General features: G+C 43.4%; 3 protein-coding genes and 2 non-coding genes across 10 annotated transcripts; 1 reads left to right on the top strand and 4 right to left on the bottom strand.

Annotated features, from left to right (window-relative positions):
• Nucleotides 1-223: 223 nt before the first annotated feature.
• kmt5b (lysine methyltransferase 5B) lies at nt 224-9,844 on the bottom strand. 5 transcript variants are annotated; one of them, XM_046396704.1, is made up of 10 exons: nt 9,635-9,844; nt 6,980-7,230; nt 6,746-6,893; nt 6,429-6,594; nt 6,230-6,339; nt 5,776-5,942; nt 5,582-5,601; nt 5,327-5,463; nt 4,882-5,081; nt 224-4,473 (listed from the first exon to the last, which is right to left on the bottom strand). In XM_046396704.1, the coding sequence occupies exons 2-10, from the start codon at nt 7,140-7,142 to the stop codon at nt 2,984-2,986; spliced, it is 2,601 nt and encodes an 866-aa protein (XP_046252660.1). In that variant the 5' UTR covers nt 7,143-7,230; nt 9,635-9,844; the 3' UTR covers nt 224-2,983. The 5 variants fall into 5 exon arrangements, with proteins under 5 accessions (XP_046252660.1, XP_046252643.1, XP_046252675.1 ...); XM_046396687.1 differs by lacking the exon at nt 9,635-9,844 and adding an exon at nt 9,246-9,501; XM_046396719.1 differs by lacking the exon at nt 9,635-9,844 and adding an exon at nt 9,091-9,227.
• A 2,705-nt stretch (nt 9,845-12,549) lies between these two features.
• pole3 (polymerase (DNA directed), epsilon 3 (p17 subunit)) lies at nt 12,550-15,144 on the top strand. The gene is made up of 5 exons (XM_046396673.1): nt 12,550-12,823; nt 12,867-12,973; nt 13,473-13,558; nt 13,722-13,840; nt 13,992-15,144. Exons 2-5 carry the CDS (start codon nt 12,908-12,910, stop codon nt 14,177-14,179), a joined length of 459 nt encoding a protein of 152 aa, XP_046252629.1. The 5' UTR covers nt 12,550-12,823; nt 12,867-12,907; the 3' UTR covers nt 14,180-15,144.
• Nucleotides 15,145-15,653: 509 nt separating this feature from the next.
• On the bottom strand, nt 15,654-19,017 carry rpl12 (ribosomal protein L12). Of its 2 annotated transcripts, none has more exons than XM_046396651.1 (6): nt 18,859-19,017; nt 16,999-17,072; nt 16,614-16,712; nt 16,414-16,495; nt 16,235-16,321; nt 15,654-15,807 (listed from the first exon to the last, which is right to left on the bottom strand). In XM_046396651.1, exons 1-6 carry the CDS (start codon nt 18,893-18,895, stop codon nt 15,689-15,691), a joined length of 498 nt encoding a protein of 165 aa, XP_046252607.1. In that variant the 5' UTR covers nt 18,896-19,017; the 3' UTR covers nt 15,654-15,688. The 2 variants fall into 2 exon arrangements, with proteins under 2 accessions (XP_046252607.1, XP_046252616.1); XM_046396660.1 differs by lacking the exon at nt 18,859-19,017 and adding an exon at nt 18,744-18,826.
• LOC124064542 lies at nt 16,012-16,138 on the bottom strand. The gene has a single exon (XR_006844284.1). It is a non-coding gene; the product is annotated as a small nucleolar RNA SNORA65 (small nucleolar RNA).
• Nucleotides 16,835-16,961, bottom strand: LOC124064546. Its single transcript, XR_006844285.1, has one exon. It is a non-coding gene; the product is annotated as a small nucleolar RNA SNORA65 (small nucleolar RNA).
• Nucleotides 19,018-20,799: the final 1,782 nt, after the last annotated feature.

Genomic DNA, 20,799 nt, shown 5'->3' with positions numbered 1-20,799 from the left:
CCATTTGGAGCCAACGGGCTACAGACTACAGGCCACAGAAGTCACAAGGTGCCGACAGATGGAATAACGCGTTGCTGGGTTTGGTCTTTTCACTGGGTTTGGACACAATAAGAAAACACAGATTATGAGTAATCATATCTGTAAGATGCATCCACATCTTCACAGCATGACGACAACAGAAAGATCACAAAAACATTCAGCAATCAGCCGACGACAAACAGGCTCAGGAAACAAGAGTCACAAAGAAACTTTATATAGTTTTCAAGTATTCAAAACTGTTAAATAAGTACAAGATGTGTTCACATGATTTACATATCGGACAATATACACACTGTCCATTTTTAATTCTCTTTACATGTTTCCCACTACCCACGCAACACGCTAAAATGTCCGCAAACTATTCACATTTGTTTTGCTTTTTTTTTTTTAATCTTTTACTTTTTGAATCAATTGGAAATCTTGACAGCTGTCTATTGGACAAAGACCACACAGACGGTACACCTGGAACACCTTACAGTGTAGGATGGAGACGTCCGACGAAGGGGAAGGACAGACTGAGCCAGGTTCAGAACGGTGATTAGCTGCTGGTGATATGAACAGTACATATTAACACAGGAAAAGTGGGTTAACATTCAATCTTAGTTGATCCCTTGATCTGTTGGACAGTTCATTTACTTCCACACTACAAAAATAAAATAATATACAGAAGGACTGAAGGTGGACTTGTGTGTGTTTCCATATTACAAGGGGGAAGCAGATGGCTTAGCATTGTCACTGATTAGCCGTGAGACAAATTTGGTCTGAATGGGTCAAAAAGCTCTTCGTTAAGGCACCTAATGCTGCTCGACAGACAGTAATTTTTTGTAAACTAAAAAAATGAAAGTGTATGAGCTCCTGTAAAGAAAAGAAAAAAATCAAACAAACAACTCAAAAAAAAGCTACAGAGACAACGGATGAAATGTGTATTTCTATAGGATTTGGGCCTGTTTAAGTTAATGCTGCCACCGTCTACCAACAGATTTACACACGACAAATTCAAACAGATGGTAAGGAAATAAAAGTAGCACCATAGAGAAAAGTATACATGATCCTTAGCTAGTAAGAACGTTTCAGACAATGTGATTTTCCTCTCCAAACTCTAGTGTCGATCCACATTTGTTCACTTGCCTCCAAAAATCAGATTAGATAAATTTTTTAAAAAATGAGACTGGACGAAAGAGAAAATAAATGTTAGGAGGGACATCAGTCGGCATACAGGTAGCCTTTTTATGTGGATTTGGTACGATTTTCTCACTTGTTTAAAAGGGATGACCTACCACGTGTGCCATGTTACCATTATACAGCAGTTCCAAAGAAAACAATGAGAGCTGCTGGTCGGTCTGTTCGCCCCCATTTATGAACTGGTTATAAAACATTGTGTGCTTTTATTTCTTGGAATTCTGCAGCTTGATTAACTTTATTTGCAGCGTGCTGAACAAAATGCTGGGACTCGATTCGCTGGGAAAACAAAATTGTGCATCTGCACTGTGAAGTTCACGTCGTGAATGTGCGACGGCTGCAGACAAACTAAACACGCCGTCGTTCCGCGTGCACACGAACTGTGATGTTCAAGAGGATAACATGATAGCACAGATGTTGCTTTAACATTGTATGACTGAACACTTCAGAGACATGATTATACGGTGAATAATGCTGACAATAGGGGTGAGTGGTATACTGATTAGATTAACTCTTACATCTCTGATACTGTAATGGGATGAAAAAACCCAAAACAAAAACAAGACAACCTGTGGCTCAAACTGACAGCCCTCTTCCCAAACGTGGCCAGAAGATATGAGCTTTGTGACAAGCGGACAAATCGTTAATGAGTTACGGCCATTTTCTTTGTAAGCCCCGCCCTCTGCAAAGGTTTACTGCTGATGACGACCATGTCTGCCGACCAATCCTGCTCATTTATCACGGAAACGTTTCTCAGTCTTGTAATGATGTTGGTGGTCAAAATTCATTTTTGTTTCTCAGTTTGTGCAGGATTTCAGTGTGAGGGGTTTGGTCTTTCCAAAACTGTATTTATGGATGTCAATTACAGCGCCACCATCTGGACATTTGGGCTCATATTACTCAGGAAGCATTTGTACATCGTTTCCACCAATTGGGCCCAGTTCAATTTTTCCAGCTCATTCCAGCCCACAGCAATTTCAGCCTCAGGCTAAGAAAAATAACAAACACAACGGGGTTCTGCCCTAAATACCACGATTTAAATCTGAGGTCTTATCATCCATCCCAAGCTGGAAATGAATGAGTTACTGAAATTCATGTGGTTCTTGAGCAGAAAAACTACTGGGATAATGAGAACATGGCACCTGAAAATGAACTGACTGATCTTAAAATGCCTCTGGACCAACCACACCATACGGTACGTTCAGCATGATTTGCCACAAAAAAAATTACAAACTATAGGACAAAAATCAAAAGTTCAATAAAAACCTGCCTATGAGACAGAGGGGATAGTCACCATACTGTACACTTTCTACAATATCCATGTCCATTATGAATATAACAAGTGCATTCACTTAAAGAAACAGTTGAACTTAAAACAAATTCTCGTTTTTCACTTAATGATCCGGCGAGGTTATTCAGAAACAATAAGCAGACAAACTTGGCAAATTCCTGCTGTTTACAATTCGCATAGCACGCAGAGAAAATGCCAGAGAACATACTGGGTGAGTTAAGTCGTACTTAATCTAATCTGTATTTCTAAAAAACTCAAATTACACTCACAACGAGAGTGATGAGCACAACTTAAGTGAAGAACAGAGATTTGCTTTAGCTCAACAGCACCTTCTCGTAACGTTCATTCAGATTCTTGATTTCTCAGCAATTTTTTTTGTTTTTAAATTAATGTACTTCTTTTACATCAACACAACAGTTGATCAGCGAGTCATCTTTATTTACAGGGGGAGGTGGGAGCGATGAGCTCCACAGCTTATGCGTTGAGCCTCAGGGACTGATCCTCTCTCCTCCTGGAGGAGATATCGATGTCTATGGAGTCTTTACCCACGATGAGTCGGAGGCGCTTTGCTGGAGGAAGTGGAATGAAATCGTCTTCGAACTCATTGTCGAAGTAGTCGTTGTCATCATCCTCCCCTTCCTCGTCGTCGTCCTCTTCAGATGAAGGGTCCGCCAGGACCTTTTGGGTCCGATGTCCACCGTTTCTGGCCTCCAGACTCTGACCTATGTCCCCATTATATGACATCGGGTCCGCCTTGGTCTGGGATATTCTGCGTGCATCGTCCTCTCTCTTCAGCTGGATCTTCAGCTTGGTGGAGTTACTGTGGACCACAGGAGCAAAGCCGTTATTCAGTTTAGCTATGTATGAGCTGCCTTTGTCCTTATCGTGGTCCTTGCTGAACTTGATACTGATTTTGCTGGAAGAGGCAGAGTTGACCGTCGAGGCAGAGAGGTTGGAGGAGCCAATGGGATCGTTGACGTCATTGGTCTTGCTACTGCTGCTGTCCCTCCGCCGGCGGAGTGTCAGTTTGGGGATGCCCGTGTTGTTCTCCAGGATGAGCTGAGCGTCGTATCGTGTGATGCGCCGCTTCTTCTTCCCCTTGTCCTGTGACCGGCAGCTACTCTTACCCTTGTCCCTGCGGAGCGATTTGCTGCCATTGGCAACCCCGTTGTAGTCCCTGTGTCGGTCGGCGAAGCTCAAGAGCACATTACCACAGTCTGAGAAGCTAGCGGTGTGGCCAGCAGCCACCGGCATGAATGGCTCACCATACGAGTCCTCACACTTAATCGTCCGCTCGGTCCTGAGCCGTGTCAGCCGTTTCCGCCTGGTGCACGACCCTGTTCTGGCATAGCCAGTGTCTAACGTCTGCTGCTCCAACCCCACTCCTTGGTGAAGGTACTCCTCCATGTCAGCTGGCTCCGTTTTAATGACTACTCCACCAGGGACCGGGCTCAAGCCGTCCATCGCGCTGGGCTCCAGCTTAACACCGGTGGCCGTTTCCTGGGCTTTTACGAGGGTCCGTGTGGACCTGCGAGTTCTGTACGTCGAACACTGGCTGCCGTCGCTGCTTTGCACATGTGGCAGATTGCCGTTCTCCTTGGCAGCATGACGGGTGAGGCAGCCCCGCTGGCCTAGTGTCTGCTGCACCAGCTCCTGTCCATCCTTCTCCTTCTTGATGGTGACACTTTTACAGAGCGACACCTTTGAGTCCCTGAGACCCAGCTGGCAAGTCTCTCCTTTGGCCAGCGCCTTGGGCTCTGCAGCCCTCCTGCGACTCCGCAACTGGACTTTACTTAGTGAAGGCTTGGATTGGGATTTTAGTCTCTTTGGTACCCTGTTATTGTTTACACGACCTTGTTTTGAACATGAGGTAGTAAGAGCTCTCGACAAACTCTGTCTGGATTGAGTCCTGTTTTTATACTTCAGACCAGATGATGATGATGATGATGTTCTTTTTCTGGCAGCTGATTGGACAAAGATAAGACGTTGCATGTTAGATACTTAAAACATTTGCAGAAAGACATCTAAACTTGAGTTTGCTGGGCAACATGTACAAAACCAAATATATTTTTTAACTTAAAAACTGCTGAGAATAACTAACAGTGCAATCGAGAGATATTTACATTCAACATGAAGATGACATAGAATAAAAAGAACAAAGATTGTTTATCATGTTATAGTAATAAATCTACACACTACTCAGCCACATCGTACTTAAATGAATACACCTACGGAGGACCACCTTCACCTGACTTTTCTGCCACATAGGACTTCTTCATCGTTGCCCTGTTTTTGAGTTAGGGATTTGAACTCTGATGGTAACTATGGCAACAGCACAGAAAGACAGTTTAAATTTTAAGAGGGGGGCTTACATTGATGTGTTTTTGGCATTTCCTGAGAGTCTACGTCAGTGTGGGAGCCTACTGAGTGACTGTCTGAGCTCCGGTTTCCTTCCCCCATCTTCTTCAGTCTGTTGAGACGCTTGTCTGTCTCCCGCAACCCGTACTTGCTGTTGATCACTGGCACTTCCACTGGCAGTCCAGCTTTGGATTTGAAAGCACCAGTACCCCGTCTGCACAACAACAACATAAATGAATACATGATGACAAGGTAAGATGTCACCTACACAACGAAACTGAAAATGAAATGAAACATCGCTGAAAAGTTGAGTGAAGAAACTGCAGTTCATTTGCACCTTATTGTTATCTACTAATGCACCAAACAATGACAGTCTTATTTTCAAATGTATATAAGCCTTACAACACTTTCAGTCACATGCATTTACTTCCTCTTTAGTGTCTTTATTGTTGCACCTACCGTTCACACGTATAGCATTCACAAAATTCGTTGTTCTCCCCAAAAAACCCATCGCCGTAGTAACATGAGATTTCCTCTCCTGGTTCAATGTCCCTCAAAACCTTCACGCAGGCGGTGTCCCGCCCCGTCGACACAAACTAAACAAAACATAACCATAAAAATATGTTTGTTTACCAAGCGTCAACACCGAGCAGCAACCGATTGTGTGATTTTTTTTTCATTTTGTTTGTTTAAGAGACCTTTTAAAGAACGTACCTTGCAATTTGGCCGACAATCTGGGGGGGAGAGAGAAGCGACAAAAGGAACACAATGAACGTGAGACAAATGAAATTTAAAAAACTATAAACTATAGAAATACTTATCACATGAAAACATTTTACCATATTCATCTCATTGTGTTGTTACACTAATAATGACACTCAAGCACTAGACACCATAAGGACTAATACCGTGATTGATGAACGCAGCTGGCCCCAGCCAGAGCTGCGCACAGTTCTTTCTGGTTGAGTACATGACACTGAAGTCGTTCTCGCCGTGCCGCAGCAGCATGTTTTCCTCACTTTCTGAAAGCTCAGCGATACATCCAACCAGGTACTCGATCTTGTCATTTCTTTTCCTGTAAAACAATGATGAAACATGAGTACAACGGTTTGTTACGCACTATAACAGCAGGCTGGATTACCTTGTGTCGCAGCACTTTTACACAGCAGTAACCAGATCAGCTTGCATACAGCATGATAACGCAGGTAACAAAATTTTGACCATCAAATCCATCAATGGTAGACACACAAAGATGAACCTAGAATAGTTAAGTGCATGGAGACTTTGGAATATTAATGAATGCAATGTGTTGACCAGTGGTGCATTTATAATCCGAAATAACTGATGGCGTGATGTCCTCACCATTCCTTTGTTGCCACAATTTTAGCTCCATTTTGCTCCGATGAATAGCGATTACAAGGGAGAATCTCAAATCCGCTGTCCGTCGCAAACATCCGCAGATACACGAATACCTACACAAAACATAACGTTAGTCTTCTGACTGCTCGCTCAAATGTGGGGCTGACAGAAAAACAGGGCAGATCTTAGACAATTCGTTTACATGCTGCTTGAAGAGCTTCTCTTGAGCTTTCGTCTTGTGGAGAAAAAGATTTCTGGACCAGTCTCCGGATATCAAAGCTCTGAAAGCTTTCTCCAAGTTATCATGTTTCTTGAAGCGTTCGATGAGCTCCTTCAGCTCCTCTTGTCTTCCCTTAATTGGTCGAAATCTGTGGGGCCACAGTAATGAAATAAAACAAACACAAAAGAGGAAAATCAAAAGCCAAATATAACACAGTGAAAGGAGGTATCTAATGATGCTTTTATCTGACTGCTAAAGGGCTTCAAGATGATCAATTCCACTGGGATTAATCTGCTGACCTGGTGTTCATTTTATGTGTTTGAAAGCCCAGGTATGGATCCAGGATGAGGCTCGTGGTCAGGTCATCGTTCTCACACAACTCCTTTGCCGTCATTCCTGATGAGGGCACATAGCGCCTCTCTGCCTCCAGGCTGTTTCCATTAAACCCTGTAAAACACCCAACGCAGACAGATGTTAGTGAATGTGACTGATGAACAATCCATACGATGATAACATAATCACATTTAACTTACTACGGCTACATCTTCGGTTTCTGTTTTTGCTGTGGCGCAGGGATGCCCTCTGTGAATGCTGAGAGCGAGTCTGGCTCTGGCTCACAGGTGTTTCGCTGGTCAACTTGTTTCCGTGTCGTCTGCCATTTAATACCATGTTCTTGGATTCGCCCAGCCACTTCATGCCCACAAGCCCCCTGGTCCAGTTGCATTTAGTCTCCGAGATGAAGAAACACTCTTGTGTGGGGAAGACTGGGGTCTAAGTTTGAAACCTGAACGAGGAGCACAAACAATAAACTTTACTGTGTAGCCACAGAATTTAATTAGTTTATGCAGACCGAAGAAACGCAAAACAAAACGGGATGGAAATCAGCATGTGGATGTGTCGCAAAGACAAAAAGGAAAAAAAAAGAAAAGACCATCATGCAAATAACAAGCTCACAAGATGCATTCACCATCTGTCAGACAACAAGAAGTGAACCTTTTCTCTATTAACTGAAAATAACTTTTCTGTTCACAGACAGCTCTAAACATAAATGTGAGATTGAACTGGGATACAATAAGGTCAGGAATTCATGCATGCAGCGCACAGCATGCAAACACATCTCTGACCACTCTGTAGGACTGTCCAAACAACTTTTGGATTCAGTATATTCCACTCCACCAAACAACCTGAACAAGGTTTAGAGGCCTGCCTGTAATGAAGTACCAGTCAGTCGCAGAGATTGAAGACTAAATATTCCACAGCCATTAAAACCTACTACTGGTAGCTGCTGAAGTGCCAAATGAGACCAGCATTAGACAGTTTGCCCGATGATGGCTGGTGTTACTGGAACGACCATAACTTGAAGCTAGTGTTGAGGAAACAAGTTTAAAATGATCCTACAGCGCCGCTTAGTGGTAACCCCAAATATTGCACTGGCTTACTGTCAAGTGCAACAGAAACGTCTTGGGTCCTATCACCCATACATAATAAGTATTGTTTTTGTTGATTTATGAATCATATAATCACAAAAACACCTCGAATCACCTTCACGTTTAGTATTGCATGAACACATCATACCGAGTTTACACTTCTGCCATACGAGTAATGTAGTTTCCAAAGCGCAAATGGATAGCTCGGAGCATCATATCATCTTCATAATCGACGCATAAAATGCTTTACAATTTTAACTTAGAAGTCAGTGTTAGCCACAACCAAACACAACACGCCACAGGATCGGGAAAGACTGTGGAAACCCGGAAGGCCACACCGACAACTGAGGCCGAGATTGTATCAGTTATCAATATAGCTTGCATTGTTTGCTAACTGTCGCCTCTCCACCCATACACTTCGTTAGCTTGAAGCTAACCACCAAGGCAACGCCGGGGAGATATTCGGCCGTGGTCGTTAGCTTGCAGCAAACACCGGCAATATGCCACGGCAGTTTCCAACAAAGTGTTGATACCGTCAAACCAGCCTCTAAACATTAGAAATTAGCTGGATATTCGACAAAAATACTGCAACAGAATAATTTTAAGGATGGTAACGTGGTGATATTTAACTATAAACGACAGGGTATCAACCATAACACTCATCTCAAGCCTCTTCGAAACGTCCGTTCAGCCATGCAAGCCGCTAACAATCAACAAATAAAACCCTAATGGTCAACGTTTATTAAACAAAGACAAACAATACAAACCCCGATGAACTGTCAAACATTGCCATTCTTCTTAGTTTGTGTTAGCTGGGTTATATTGACTGTGTTATGTGACGGTGAACGAAGCTAAGCTAGCAGCCTGCTGAAGTTAAGTTTGATGCTAGCGGGTATCTGTCGATTTAAACACGGTGCAGTTACCACTTCCCCCATTAAAGACAGAACACTCGCTAAGAGTGTATCAAATAATAATCGACAACAGCCGACAGTTCACTGCACACATTCGCCACCAAGTGACTAGCTAACGTTGTCCTAACACTACCTGCAAACCACTGGACCACAGCAGCTAATGCTGTTTAACATATATTGCGTTAGCTTGGGTTGTTTGATGTGGGAACCATTAGCTAGCTTACCAAGGTAAATCTATAATTTGTGTGCGATTTAAAAGTTAGTTTGCGAGCCAGTACAGTTGTAGATACGATGTACGGTAGCCACCTGAACCACCAAATAACCAGTATCTCAGTGCAGGCAATGTTATTTATCATAATGGCTAGCAGTTAAATAGCAGTAAGCTGAAAGCATTTTCACGCGTTGGTAGCGTTAAATGTCTTGAGTCGACAACAGAAACAGAACAAATACAGAATACTCACGGTGTGATTTTGTAAAACAATCACGAAATAAAACAACACTCCTTCAAACTATTCCAAATTTGGCACGACACCCTAAACGAAAATATCACAGGAAACACATTTTTTTTAGAAATTAACATTAAAATTCAAGATGGCGGCCCTGCACAGGAGACAGGGAGAGAAAGGCGCAGCACAGCCATCCAAAAGAAAATAGGTCCAATAAACACGCAACCGTTGTCGTCCGTCAGGGCCGAAATGAGAAACAGCACTTGAGCGTACAGTCGGAAGCTCGAAAAGTACACCTTGTGGTTGACTTTTCTTTGCTTTTTTAAAAAGCTGTCGAAAGTCGTTATCTTAGTTGGTGCCAGTAATTGTCGGATGTACACAAAAGTAGTGCTGCATAAACAAACCTCTTTACGCTTCCAAAAGAATCCAGTGGTAGCGGGCAGACAACAGTGAGGTTCTGCCTGTCTCACGCAGAACCTCAGTAGAACAAGCTAGAACAAGTAAACTCCGAACCACATCCATACGGAAGACCTTCTGACCTCTTCCTTTTACTGCACTGTTATTTTATTACCGTCCCTCCTGTTCACTTATCACTTGTTAATGCAGGTAGCGCAGGTTCTCACAGCGGCTGTTCCTCAGTGGCAGAACCAGACGATGTTAGCCATTAGCCGTCGCTGATTGTTTCACCTCATCGATTCATCCTTTCACTTCCACTGGATTTCCTAAGCGAATACGAATACCCAGACCAAGTCAATTAAAAGTATTTATATTTACTACCGACAGTTTTAGTTGATGAACGCCATCATCTGGGCATTACTGCCTTTAGCATTCTGTATTTATTTTAAAGTGTGACATTTGTGAGGCTCGAAGTAAAGAAGATTGAAATACAATTTTGCTTATTACAAAATAGTTACACTTTGGTCCAGCCGTTTGCTCTTAAGTCCACTTTCACACAAACTGAGATCATTTCATTTCCAGTGCATTTAGCTGGGCTGACAGATCAGAAAGGTGCTAAGTTGTTCCGCTTTGCCCCTTTGACCTTGTCCTCGACGTTTGGTCTCATGTTTGTTCGACAGGCTGCAACACATCAGCTTCATTTGACACGAGTCTCTTCCTTTTCCACTTGTTTTCTTTCTCACACTTCCTCAGTGTGTTAAATAATCTTACATATTAGGACGACACCCACCTGCTGCAAAACAATTTAAAACCACATCTGAAGTATGACCCCCCCTTTGTAATGCATTTTTATTAAACATTATTATTTGGATATTTGACAATTTCCACTAAACTCACAGATCTACTGTGGCTTTCTTCAGCAGCATGAAAAGTCAGACTAAAAGTTTTCCAGAGAAAAGAGAATAAAAACAAATGATGCTAAAAGCGACTGACTGATAATAAGAAAATACAAACACACCACAAAAGAAATGACGTAAAATCCACAACTGGCACACTACAAAACAACACATGTGACAGACAGGAGTCCTGCTCTGAGGTAACACTGAAACAACAACACACTGAATCAAACTTTTTGTAAAAAATTACACAACAGCAAAAGATACACAAAAGACTCTGTTGAAAGATGAAAAAATGATTTTAAATTACAATATGTGCCGTCTGATTAGATGAAATGGCTGTTGAATATTTTTTGTGTGTGAAGTTGTTTGCAGTTTTCTCACATTGTATTTCCTGTGATTTATTTGAAACACACCAAACAGATTAGTCTGAAAACATGACGATTTCACAGTTTTGTTTACAGGATCTGTGGCCCAGATGTTTGCTGTTGTTGTGTTTACTGTCTCAACTGAACTTGAATGTTAAAGTTTATGGAGGCCTAAAATGTTGTATTTTGTGTCGAGTTTAGTTTGAATGAGCCACATGCTCCCTGACACAAACTCTGATGTGCAGACTGAAAGGTTAGTTATGTCACAATTAAAAACACTTATTACCACTCTAGTTCAACTCCTTATTCTTTATCAGCATCCTCTGAAAGAAATGTGACATAAAAAATAGTTAATGTCTGAATTCAGACTTTAGTGAAAAGTGTAAGCTGAGGGTGGAAGTTAAACGAGTTAAATGAATTTATTTTCATCGACTAGAGCATACAAAGCTGCACAGACAGTAGTAGAAATGTGTAAAAATAAGATGATTTAATGCCGTACTTTCACTTTGACTGAAAAAGAAAAGCAGATGTACGTTTGAACTGCTCCGACATTTTGGTGAATGTGCAGCAACCTGAGGACCCGCTGGGCGCACACGACGCAGCGATGAGAGCCGCGGAAACCCGAGCATCCTGGAGGGCTGCCCGGAAGCAGCCGCAGACGCCTGAACCAGGTGGGCGTACAGGTTCGCCTCTCACAGCCCGACTGCGCGGACGGCTCGAAAGCGAGTGGGCTGCAACGCCTCCTGCATGCGCGAGGACGCCAGCTGCCATGGAAACCACCAACGCACCCCCCCGCACCCAACCCCCCCACCCCGACAAACCCTGACCTTCTCCGCTCGCTTTGTGACGGAGGTGTGAGCTGAGCTGGAAGTCTGCCCGCTCAGGGCTTTAATATTCACGTGTTCGCTGCACACACCGCGGCTCGACGAGCGGAGGCTTCGCCGCTCCGCCCGCACACATTCTTAACTTCATTACTGTTATTATTTGTTTTGTTGATTGTTATTATTTTCCTTTTTTGATGCTGTAATTTGCTTCAAAAATAGGAGAAAAAGTGCGTTTTTCGGGGACTATTTTCAGTTACTGTTTGTGCAGGTGTGTGTGTGTTTGTTTAAATGAATAAATTTGTAAATTTGCAGAAAATGAATTGACAAACAGTAAATAAGTCGTTTTTCATTCACAAACATGCTGTTAAGCTTTTGAATGCACTTGTAATAATGTTGAGGTTTTTGTGACCACATTTCTCACCATTTTCAGAAGTTTTACAAACCAAACAATCAATCGACTAACAGAAAATAATCAGCAGCTGAATCCAGAACGAAGAGCAGTCAAAATGAGCTCCAACCGCAGCAGTAAAATCCTGCTTTTACGTTAATGCAGGAGTCACGATCAGCCAATGAGAGCAGACAAGCGCGTCAAAACTCACACTTTACTGTGCAGAACACTTTTACGTTGAAAAGTTACATACAGTTTACTGATTATGCTTGAATATTTCAGTTCAAAGTACTTCTGAATACTTCCTCCACTACTGCAAATCGAAACCTGTCTTGTACGTTATTACACCTCGTAAAAAAAATAAATAACGAAGCACGTGTTGTTTCATTTCCATTTTTCTATAGAGGTTGACCCATTTATTTTTTTTCTACGATAAGTACGTAACTGCCTACATCACGCATACGTCAGAGGTCGAAGGTGAACGCTGACAGGAGGGCTCGTGCTTGGAAGGATCGCGGGAAACGTCTCAAAACAAATCGGACCTGGAGAGCACGCGGGCAACTTCTGGAAGAGTGTGGCCTTATGGATTAGCCAAACTGATCGATCAGATCAATAGCAGCGTTTGGTCTACGTTAACAGCCCTCAGCAGCTCCACATTACGCCCGTAACGTTAGCTCAGGCTAACACGACGGTGTGAGCAGGCGCTAATCTGCTAGCACGAGCAGCCGTGAAGCGCGACGGACGGTGCTGCTAGCGGGGAAGACGCGGCCGGCGGGGTGTGAGCACTCGGTCACCGGTGAGTGAAATGGCGGAGAGGCCGGAGGATCTGAACCTTCCCAACGCGGTGATCACCCGCATCATCAAAGAGGCGGTGAGTGGAAAGAGACGCAAAACGTGAGCCCGCTTAACACCCGACGGCAAGCGAAAGGCCCCCGTTTGGAAACTCAAGCACAAACAGAAACGCATCATTTAAAGTACAATACGGTTAGCTAATTCAGTCCGGTGAGGCTCAACCTACGGGTCGGGCCCCTCCGAAGGGTCACCGGATGAACCTGACGGGTCATTTTAAGATTAATGAGAGAGCGGAAGTCAGTTTTATATTATTATACTTTCCTGCTGTTTTTAGCCTCAGAGTTATTTTAATGACACCGTGTGAGCAGCTGGCAGAATCAATCAATCGAGTAATTATTGAAAGACTAAAGATTGGTCTCAGTTTCTGTGAGTTTGTTTGATAAAGGAAGAGTTCACCCAAAACAAATGAAAATTCAGTCACCGTCTCACCGTCATGCTGATGGAAAGTCAGGTGAGGTTTCTTACTTTTTCATGTCGGCCTTCTTTTTGTCCCTCTGCACCGTTTGTTTTCTGAGCAGCTCCCCGATGGAGTGAACGTGTCGAAGGAAGCAAGGAGAGCCATATCCCAAGCCGCCAGCGTGTTTGTGCTGTACGCAACATCCTGGTAAGACTAAAGAAAACCCTTTACAGCACCTGTCCGTCAAACATCACGATCGCACACAGGAAAAGCAGCGTCTCGGCGCTCTCAACTGTCCACGGTTTGAATTGAAGCTGCAAGAACTTTCCATTAAATAAAACATGTCTTCTTGCGGTTTATCTCGTCACAGTGCAAATAACTTTGCCATGAAAGCCAAGCGTAAAACTCTGAACGCTGGAGACGTTTTGGCTGCGATGGAGGAAATGGAGTTTGAACGCTTCCTGGAGCCTCTGAGAGAAGCTTTGGAGGGTCAGTATGTCAGTGAATCCGTTCAGATTAAAGGAGGTCCACACAGTTCATTTGTCCATGTGCAATCCAGACCAGGTTTTCAGAGCACATACACAGAACGTGGACTTGAGATAAATCAGAGTTAATGCTGCATGTTTGTGTTTCTGCACAGTGTATAAGAAGGGCCAGAAAGGAAAGAAGGAGGTTTCTGAGCAGAAGCGCAAAGACAAAGAGAAGAAGGCCGACTCTGAGAACGATAAGGGCAGGGAGGAGGAAGAGGAGGAGGAGGAGGAGGAGGAGCGCATGGAGGAGGAGCCTGAAGCTGAGGATGAAGCAGAGGAAGAGGAGGTGGAGAACTGATCAAGCCCTGATGGCTGATCAATGAAATGCACTTGTGCCACCTCCTCTGGGCTTTGGCCGGATGTGATGTGTTTGAGTGACGCTTGGTCATCACAGAGCCCCCATGAATCAGTACATCCACCTTCACAGTGCAGCAGTGAGCCCGTAAGAGGTGAGGTCACGTTTCTGAGGGGGTGCAGCTGCCGTTTTGCAACTCGGTGACAAACGAAGCACAAAGAAACTCCATCCTCCTCCTCACCTTTTGTCTGCAATCATTTTGTATTTTTAATCATTTTTGATACAAACACTGTTTTTGTTTTGTTTTGTTGTTTTGGTTTCTGTAACTGGATTTCTTGAGAGTAAATAATATGCAGCAGTTAGGCAGTCAAACACAAAGACGACTGATTCGGGATCTGATCTGTCCTCGGTCCACCAGCAGCACACTTTGGTGAAGGTGCTTTTCATGCAGTTCACCACCAGAGGGAGCGCGAACACAGGCGGTCATTTGAGCGAAACTTCCCCTGCCTTCTCTGTGATGCTGATCAAAACGTTTTTATTTAATAAATTCTCAAATATTAAAACGTCTAAACATCAGAAGCGGCACAAGAGTCTAAGAATAGAAAACGTCAGTCAGACGTGCAGTTTGATGCTGGCCTTCGGTGTAAATTCACACTCGCCGGGACGTTCTGGCTTTTTGATTGCTTTTCACTGATGCGCATACACACCGATTGGCAGAATATTAGAAACACACACCAAACTGACCGAGTTAATGTGAGAAACGCGTTGCTGAATGTCATTTTCACACCTTTCCTCCCTGTGACGGCTGCAGTGGACTGTTGGACAGCTTGGACACATTACTTCATACGCAGTAGAAAGTGTTCCGGTGCGCCTTTTTGTTGCTTATCTGTAGAGTTTTTGAACCATTTATACTTTTGTAGAGTTGTACATGACTGCTGAAGATTTTCAATAAATATTTTGTACTAAAAGGAGAGCCGTTCTGAACCACAACCGACCTAAAACACCCACCCGCCTTGAAGGGTTGATCACAGAATCGGGATTAATCATTTCTTATTCAAGGGGGGAAATGCTGCTTCCAGGTTTTTAAATGTCAGTTTGCTGCTTTTCTTCGTTCACTGAACACACTGAGGCAACAGTGCAAGCAGCTGATGAACTGAACCCCATCGTGGTAAATGTACTTCAGTTTATAGGATACTTCTGCACTTGGGCAGGAAGAAGTACTTTGATCTTTATAATGATACCACAAATTAAAAATACAAAGTAGGCTACTTCTAACCTTCTATTGTACACACAGATGCCTTCAAATGAACCCCCCACTTGCATTTTCTTTAGCAGTGACACATTTAACGTGTAAAACGAGATTTTAATGTGATTTTTCACTTCAGGTTGATTTCGTCTCCACTTCAAAACCAGAGCTGCTGTGTGTCTCACTCCGAGTCCGAGTGTAAAAAACAAAAACACGGTTAACACCAGGTGGTCTGTTCTTGTGAACATTTTATTCAGGTCTTCAGTTTACTCAGATGGACACTCGATTTTGCCGCTGTTGATGTCATCGATGACATCATGGGGAGGACGTCCATCAATGGTGCATCCGACAGACTGAGCGGTTCCCAGGATCTCTTTGATGGTTCCTGTAGGGGAAAGTAAAGGGAAAACATGTCCGGTTTGTCAAAGTCCACACAAAGTCCTGCTGCTAAAGTATAAACTCAGGTGAGTCTATAGGAAGTTTTCATCAGCAGCGCTTGCAGCTCGTTTCTTAGACGCTTTGAAGGCTGATTTAAAACAGAACAAGTGCCGAGATGTTAACACGGGGACAAAATTGATTGTGTTTGAGCACATGTTCCAGACTTTTCGGCACAGAGTTGCCCATCGGTTTGGGCAGCCCTGTTTCCTAAAGCCGGGTCACTCTGAGCCTCCACTGGATTACACTCAGTCACTCTGACAGACGGGCGTAGTGGCGGGAGGCTGCATGCTGTTAATAGAAGCTGCCTGTTCGTATAACGTTTGACCGCCTGTGACAGTCGTGAAAAGGCCGATAAATGTCGCGTCAGCTCTTACCCGAGAGCTCCCTGGCGATGGAGCGAGGCCTCATGATGCGAGCAACGTTCACAATCTCGTCAAAGGGCACGCTTCCACTGTGCTTGACTGGAAAAGGAAAAAACATGCAATGCAGTCAATCCATTTGAACCTTTTTCTTTTCTTAAACAAAAGGTGATTGTTGTGCCGCAGTCACTTACTGTTCTTGACCTTCTTCCTGTCACGAGGAGGCTCCTTCAGAGCTTTGATGATCAGAGCAGAAGCAGAGGGAACAACCTCGATCTGGAAAATAAATCGCACAGATTGTCGTCATCCTGGAGCCACAGCTGCCTGGAACTGAACCAAACCAAAACCTCCACCCTGCGGCTGACTGGCCCCTGAACGTGGACTCGGTACGTACCGCTGCCTGTCTGTTCTGAATGGTCAGCTTCACGGTGATCCTCAGGCCCTTCCAGTCACCGGTGGCCTTGGCAATGTCGTCACCAACTTTCTTGGGAGACTGGTGAGAAAACAGTCGAATTACAAACCACATCTCAATGACTTCACTCGCATTGAAGCAGTTTTGGTGACTGTTTTGTTTAGATAAATACCATAAATCATTAAGGTACACAGGAGCCCAGTTTGTGTTCCAGACTTTTCGGCACAGAGTTGTCCATTGGTTTGGGCAGCCCTGTTTCCTAAAGCCGGGTCGCTCTGAGCCTCCACTGGATTACACTCAGTCACTCTGACAGACGGGCATAGTGGCGGGAGGCTGATTTATTTAATGCTGACAAACTTGCACTTACCAGACCCAGAGGTCCGATTTTGGGGGCCAAGGCGGAGGTGGCTCCAACTTCTCCTCCTGTGCACCTCATGTACACTGCAAGACAAAACCCCAAAGGTTTCACTCAGAGGCGGCATTGCCACACAAAGCCCAGCTGGTTATAAACAGGTTCCAGAGCTCGACAGCGACTTAAACTGTCTGCTGTAGCTCATTTCAGTTATGTCACAGCACTGCTGACTTTTAAAAAACAAACACCTGGATCATAAGGAATGATTCAACAATGTGCACGCCAACACGAGATACTGAAGCCAAACCGAAAGCTTCAGCACCTTCACGGTTAAACACAGTTATGAAAACCATCATTAAATTGTTAGTCAGATACTCTCAAACTGTATGACACAGGAAATGAAGTTTCTGACTGCTGCTTAAGTAATTTTGGACAAAAAGAACCCTGCAGCTGGGATTCATTCAGCCGCTTTAAAGCCATCAGGAAAAGATTTGTCTCCAACACGTTTGTCTTCCTGATAAATTTGGTTCGAGCTTCTTAAATGTCAACAGTTGCTGCTTTTCTTTGTTATTTATAAAAATGAAGAGTATTTGACCTGTTGGTTGGGCAAAGCAGCAACTTGAAGACGTCACTTTGAGCTCTGGGAAATTGACCACGACAAGTCGAAGAGTTTCTGATACTTCAGACTAAATGATTAATCGTGCCAATAATCAGCACTTTAAGCAACAATGGAAATAATGGTTTGCTGGAGCACTACTTTCATAACTGACATACCATCAGCTCAGAAGGTTTACCATCTCTCCTCAGACACACCTGAGCAACTAAAATCAGAAGTATTCTGGTGAACACACCTGACAGGACTGAGTCAGTTTCACCATATCAGCATATTAAGATACTGACCTCTTACTGATGCAAAGGTCACATGATACAACGTAATTAACTATTAAATATACAGCTACCAAGTTTTACAGGAAGATCACATTACACCAAGTCACAGCACAGCCTTACACCTGTTTGATCTGACCAGGTGGAGAACAGGTACTGATGGAGCATATGGAAACTACTGTTAACAGTTGGTGTTCATAACAGATCTGGTAAACACTTACACCAACAAAACTACTTTGATGAACATCCTTTGTCCTTTAAAACCTGAAGTCTGACGACGCTTCACCTTACATCCTTTGACCGCCCGTACGTTGTGACACAGCTGGGACTCTTAACTTTCAATACCACTTATTCTCATTTTAGAATAACTGATATTTAACAGTGACAATAGTTTCCCGGTGTTAAAGAGCTCTCTGTTAAAACACATGCTTGGTGTCCAGTGATGTTAGCAGAATCAAATCTTCATGTTGGACAATCTGAGAATAATTGTTCTTTTTAAACTATCAGAGTAACAGATAACATGAGATTAAATGACAACTTGGATTAACAAATTACGACAATTAGCAAAATGAGCTCATGATTACCAAACCACCGCTAAATCAGATTCTAAAGTTTAACATTACCGCTTACAAAACAGGTGAATTTTATTCACGTCTCCCACACTTACACGGTAAGCTAAGCTAACGCTAGCAGATTACCATTAGCAGTTAGCTTTGTAATGACAGCACGTGGGTTGGCTCGTAGCTCCACGTTGCAGACACTATTTTCACTGATCAAAGCCGCCAAATTTCAACCATTACAAACTTCTAAGTATGCATAAATTTACTAAGACATATTTCTGACCCTGTTCTATGCGTTTTGTGTCCCATCTTTACCGTTTCATCTGCGCCGTTCACAGGCCGGCACACACGCAGGCAGCCAGCACAGAACGACTCCATCTTGGCTGTGAACAAACTTCGTTTTATTACCCACTTGACACTAAAAACATACCAACTTTAATCTCGTTGGGGTCGAATTTGGGAGGCATGTTGCTGGTGTGGTGGTTGAGCTCAGTGGTGAGGGTGTCGGATGAACCCGCAGTCGGGACGACCGATTACTGTTGCACCTTCACCGCTAAAGGGAGAAAGAAAGACTGAGCCCAGGCCGCGGAGGGATTTATATCTCCCACAAGTATCGCGAGAGGTTATGGTGACGTAACGGCTCAAACGTCACAACCTTCAACAGCTTTCCCATCTGCAGTTCGTTTTCTGAACGAAGCCAGCTTTTGTGCATAATTTTTATTTTGTTATTGATACATTTGTTACATGTCAAGCACAGAAGGACAGAAGGATCACTGATTCATGTTATTATGATAAAATATTATTATTGTTTTCGGTCTAGTATGAGTGCTAGTTTGATTATGTTAATAAAGAGGGCTGTAAACCAGGAGTACTATTGGCACTTTTTGACTTTTGGTGACTAAAGCGGTTTGTCCCACTGAGACCTTTAACCAATATCAGGTGATTCCTCTCATCTGTAGGTCCAGAAGAGATCCTTTGTGTTTTTATCTCCTTTTATCCGCTCTGCTACTAATTCAGAAATCTGGACTTGTCAAGTACAGCGACAGGACTTTTGATGTGTTCTGTCCTATTTCATGTTTTGGATTTATTTTAAATATTTAAACACTGAAGTGACGGAAATATACCACTTGGCAGCCGGAGATATTTCTAGTCTGCTCAGCTCTGACTCATTTGTGAGGCAGAAAGCTAACAAGATTTAAAGTCAGTAATCTGACTGGATGTTTAACAGAAAGGATGTTTCAACGTGGCGTTGCTGTCCCCAAATCAATCTTAAGACTTCACCCAGCAGACGACCGTTAGGTCGTTAGCTCATACTGAGCAGTGAGTGGGATGTCAGGTGATTTCTGACAGCCCACAGAGGAAGTTCAGAGAGGCAGTGAAGGCTGCTGCAGCCTGTGTGTTTCTGTCGCCACCCTGTGGTCAGGATGAGGCACTGCAGGACTACGCTCACATGTTGATGCTCAGATTGTTTGCTCAGAAGCCTGCAGCTAGAGCAGGAATTAATGGTCACCCTGCGACCAGTCAGAATCCAGTATTCACACTGAACAGGGTATGGAACAGTATGACAGTCAGAGGGCACGCTTTACTGCGTCGAATACTTTTACTTTGAATACTTTAGGTACATTTTTCTGATTGCACTTAAATATTTTTCCTTGTTTTCAGTGCAGGATTTTTTAAACACGCTATTAGTATTTTTGCCTAAGTAAAGGATCTGGATACTTTATCCACCACTGCAAAAAGGTGTGTCATATTGATGCTAATATGTATTTATGCTTGCTCAGATTTCAATTTACTCAGCAAGCTCCTCGCAGATCATATCATATACATGTGCTGTACAACAATCTGCTTTTGGATAAATAAAACTTTATATTATAAGGAAACAGCATACAGAAGAAAAGTTCAGCACTATTTATTATGAGACTACTTTCTGTATCTGACAATCCAGTCTGATAACAACGATGCAGTAGTGATAGAGTGTTATAGCGACATACAGCGAGTACGATAATGCAGACTGCTGTGAGGGGTTTTTTGTTTTTTTTGCTTGTGTTTAATGGATTTGGTGCTAAGTTATTTTCTGAACTGGTTCATGAACTCAGAGGAGGCCAAAGTGCTGCATGTGGGTGCTGGAGTGGATGAACATCCTCCGTAGCAGAACGATGGGCCTGAAGCTGAAACACAAACATGTGATATCAGGATTACAGTGTCTTCTACTGCAGCTGTTGGTCATGTTTCCAGGCTGCCGTCAGCTGTGTCATCGCGGCCGCTGAGTCGCATGTGAAGCCCGTGTTTGATTCCTGGAGGACTTCTTGACTCAGAGCTGCTTTACAGGAATAGAAACAGAACACAAGAGGGAGTAAGTGGGTGAGAAGCA

Source organism: Scatophagus argus, chromosome 1, assembly GCF_020382885.2.
Source record: "Scatophagus argus isolate fScaArg1 chromosome 1, fScaArg1.pri, whole genome shotgun sequence".
Classification (NCBI taxonomy): Eukaryota; Metazoa; Chordata; class Actinopteri; family Scatophagidae; genus Scatophagus; species Scatophagus argus.
This window is presented reverse-complemented; position numbering and strand designations above follow the sequence as displayed.

Bases quoted from the DNA above. Each gene is read 5' to 3' on its own strand.
- kmt5b (XM_046396704.1), bottom strand. From the start codon at position 7,142: ATGAAGTGGCTGGGCGAATCCAAGAACATGGTATTAAATGGCAGACGA. The intron at 6,595-6,745 runs GTCAGCAGATTA...GTGGCCCCACAG, and splicing joins ACACATAAAATGAACACCAG to ATTTCGACCAATTAAGGGAA. The intron at 5,464-5,581 runs GTACGTTCTTTA...TGTTTTGTTTAG, and splicing joins ATTGTCGGCCAAATTGCAAG to TTTGTGTCGACGGGGCGGGA.
- pole3 (XM_046396673.1), top strand. From the start codon at position 12,908: ATGGCGGAGAGGCCGGAGGATCTGAACCTTCCCAACGCGGTGATCACC. The intron at 13,559-13,721 runs GTAAGACTAAAG...ATCTCGTCACAG, and splicing joins GTGCTGTACGCAACATCCTG to TGCAAATAACTTTGCCATGA. The intron at 13,841-13,991 runs GTCAGTATGTCA...GTTTCTGCACAG, and splicing joins TCTGAGAGAAGCTTTGGAGG to TGTATAAGAAGGGCCAGAAA.
- rpl12 (XM_046396651.1), bottom strand. From the start codon at position 18,895: ATGCCTCCCAAATTCGACCCCAACGAGATTAAAGTTG. The intron at 17,073-18,858 runs GTATGTTTTTAG...TTTGTCTTGCAG, and splicing joins CCCCAACGAGATTAAAGTTG to TGTACATGAGGTGCACAGGA. The intron at 16,713-16,998 runs GTAAGTGCAAGT...TTTTCTCACCAG, and splicing joins AAATCGGACCTCTGGGTCTG to TCTCCCAAGAAAGTTGGTGA.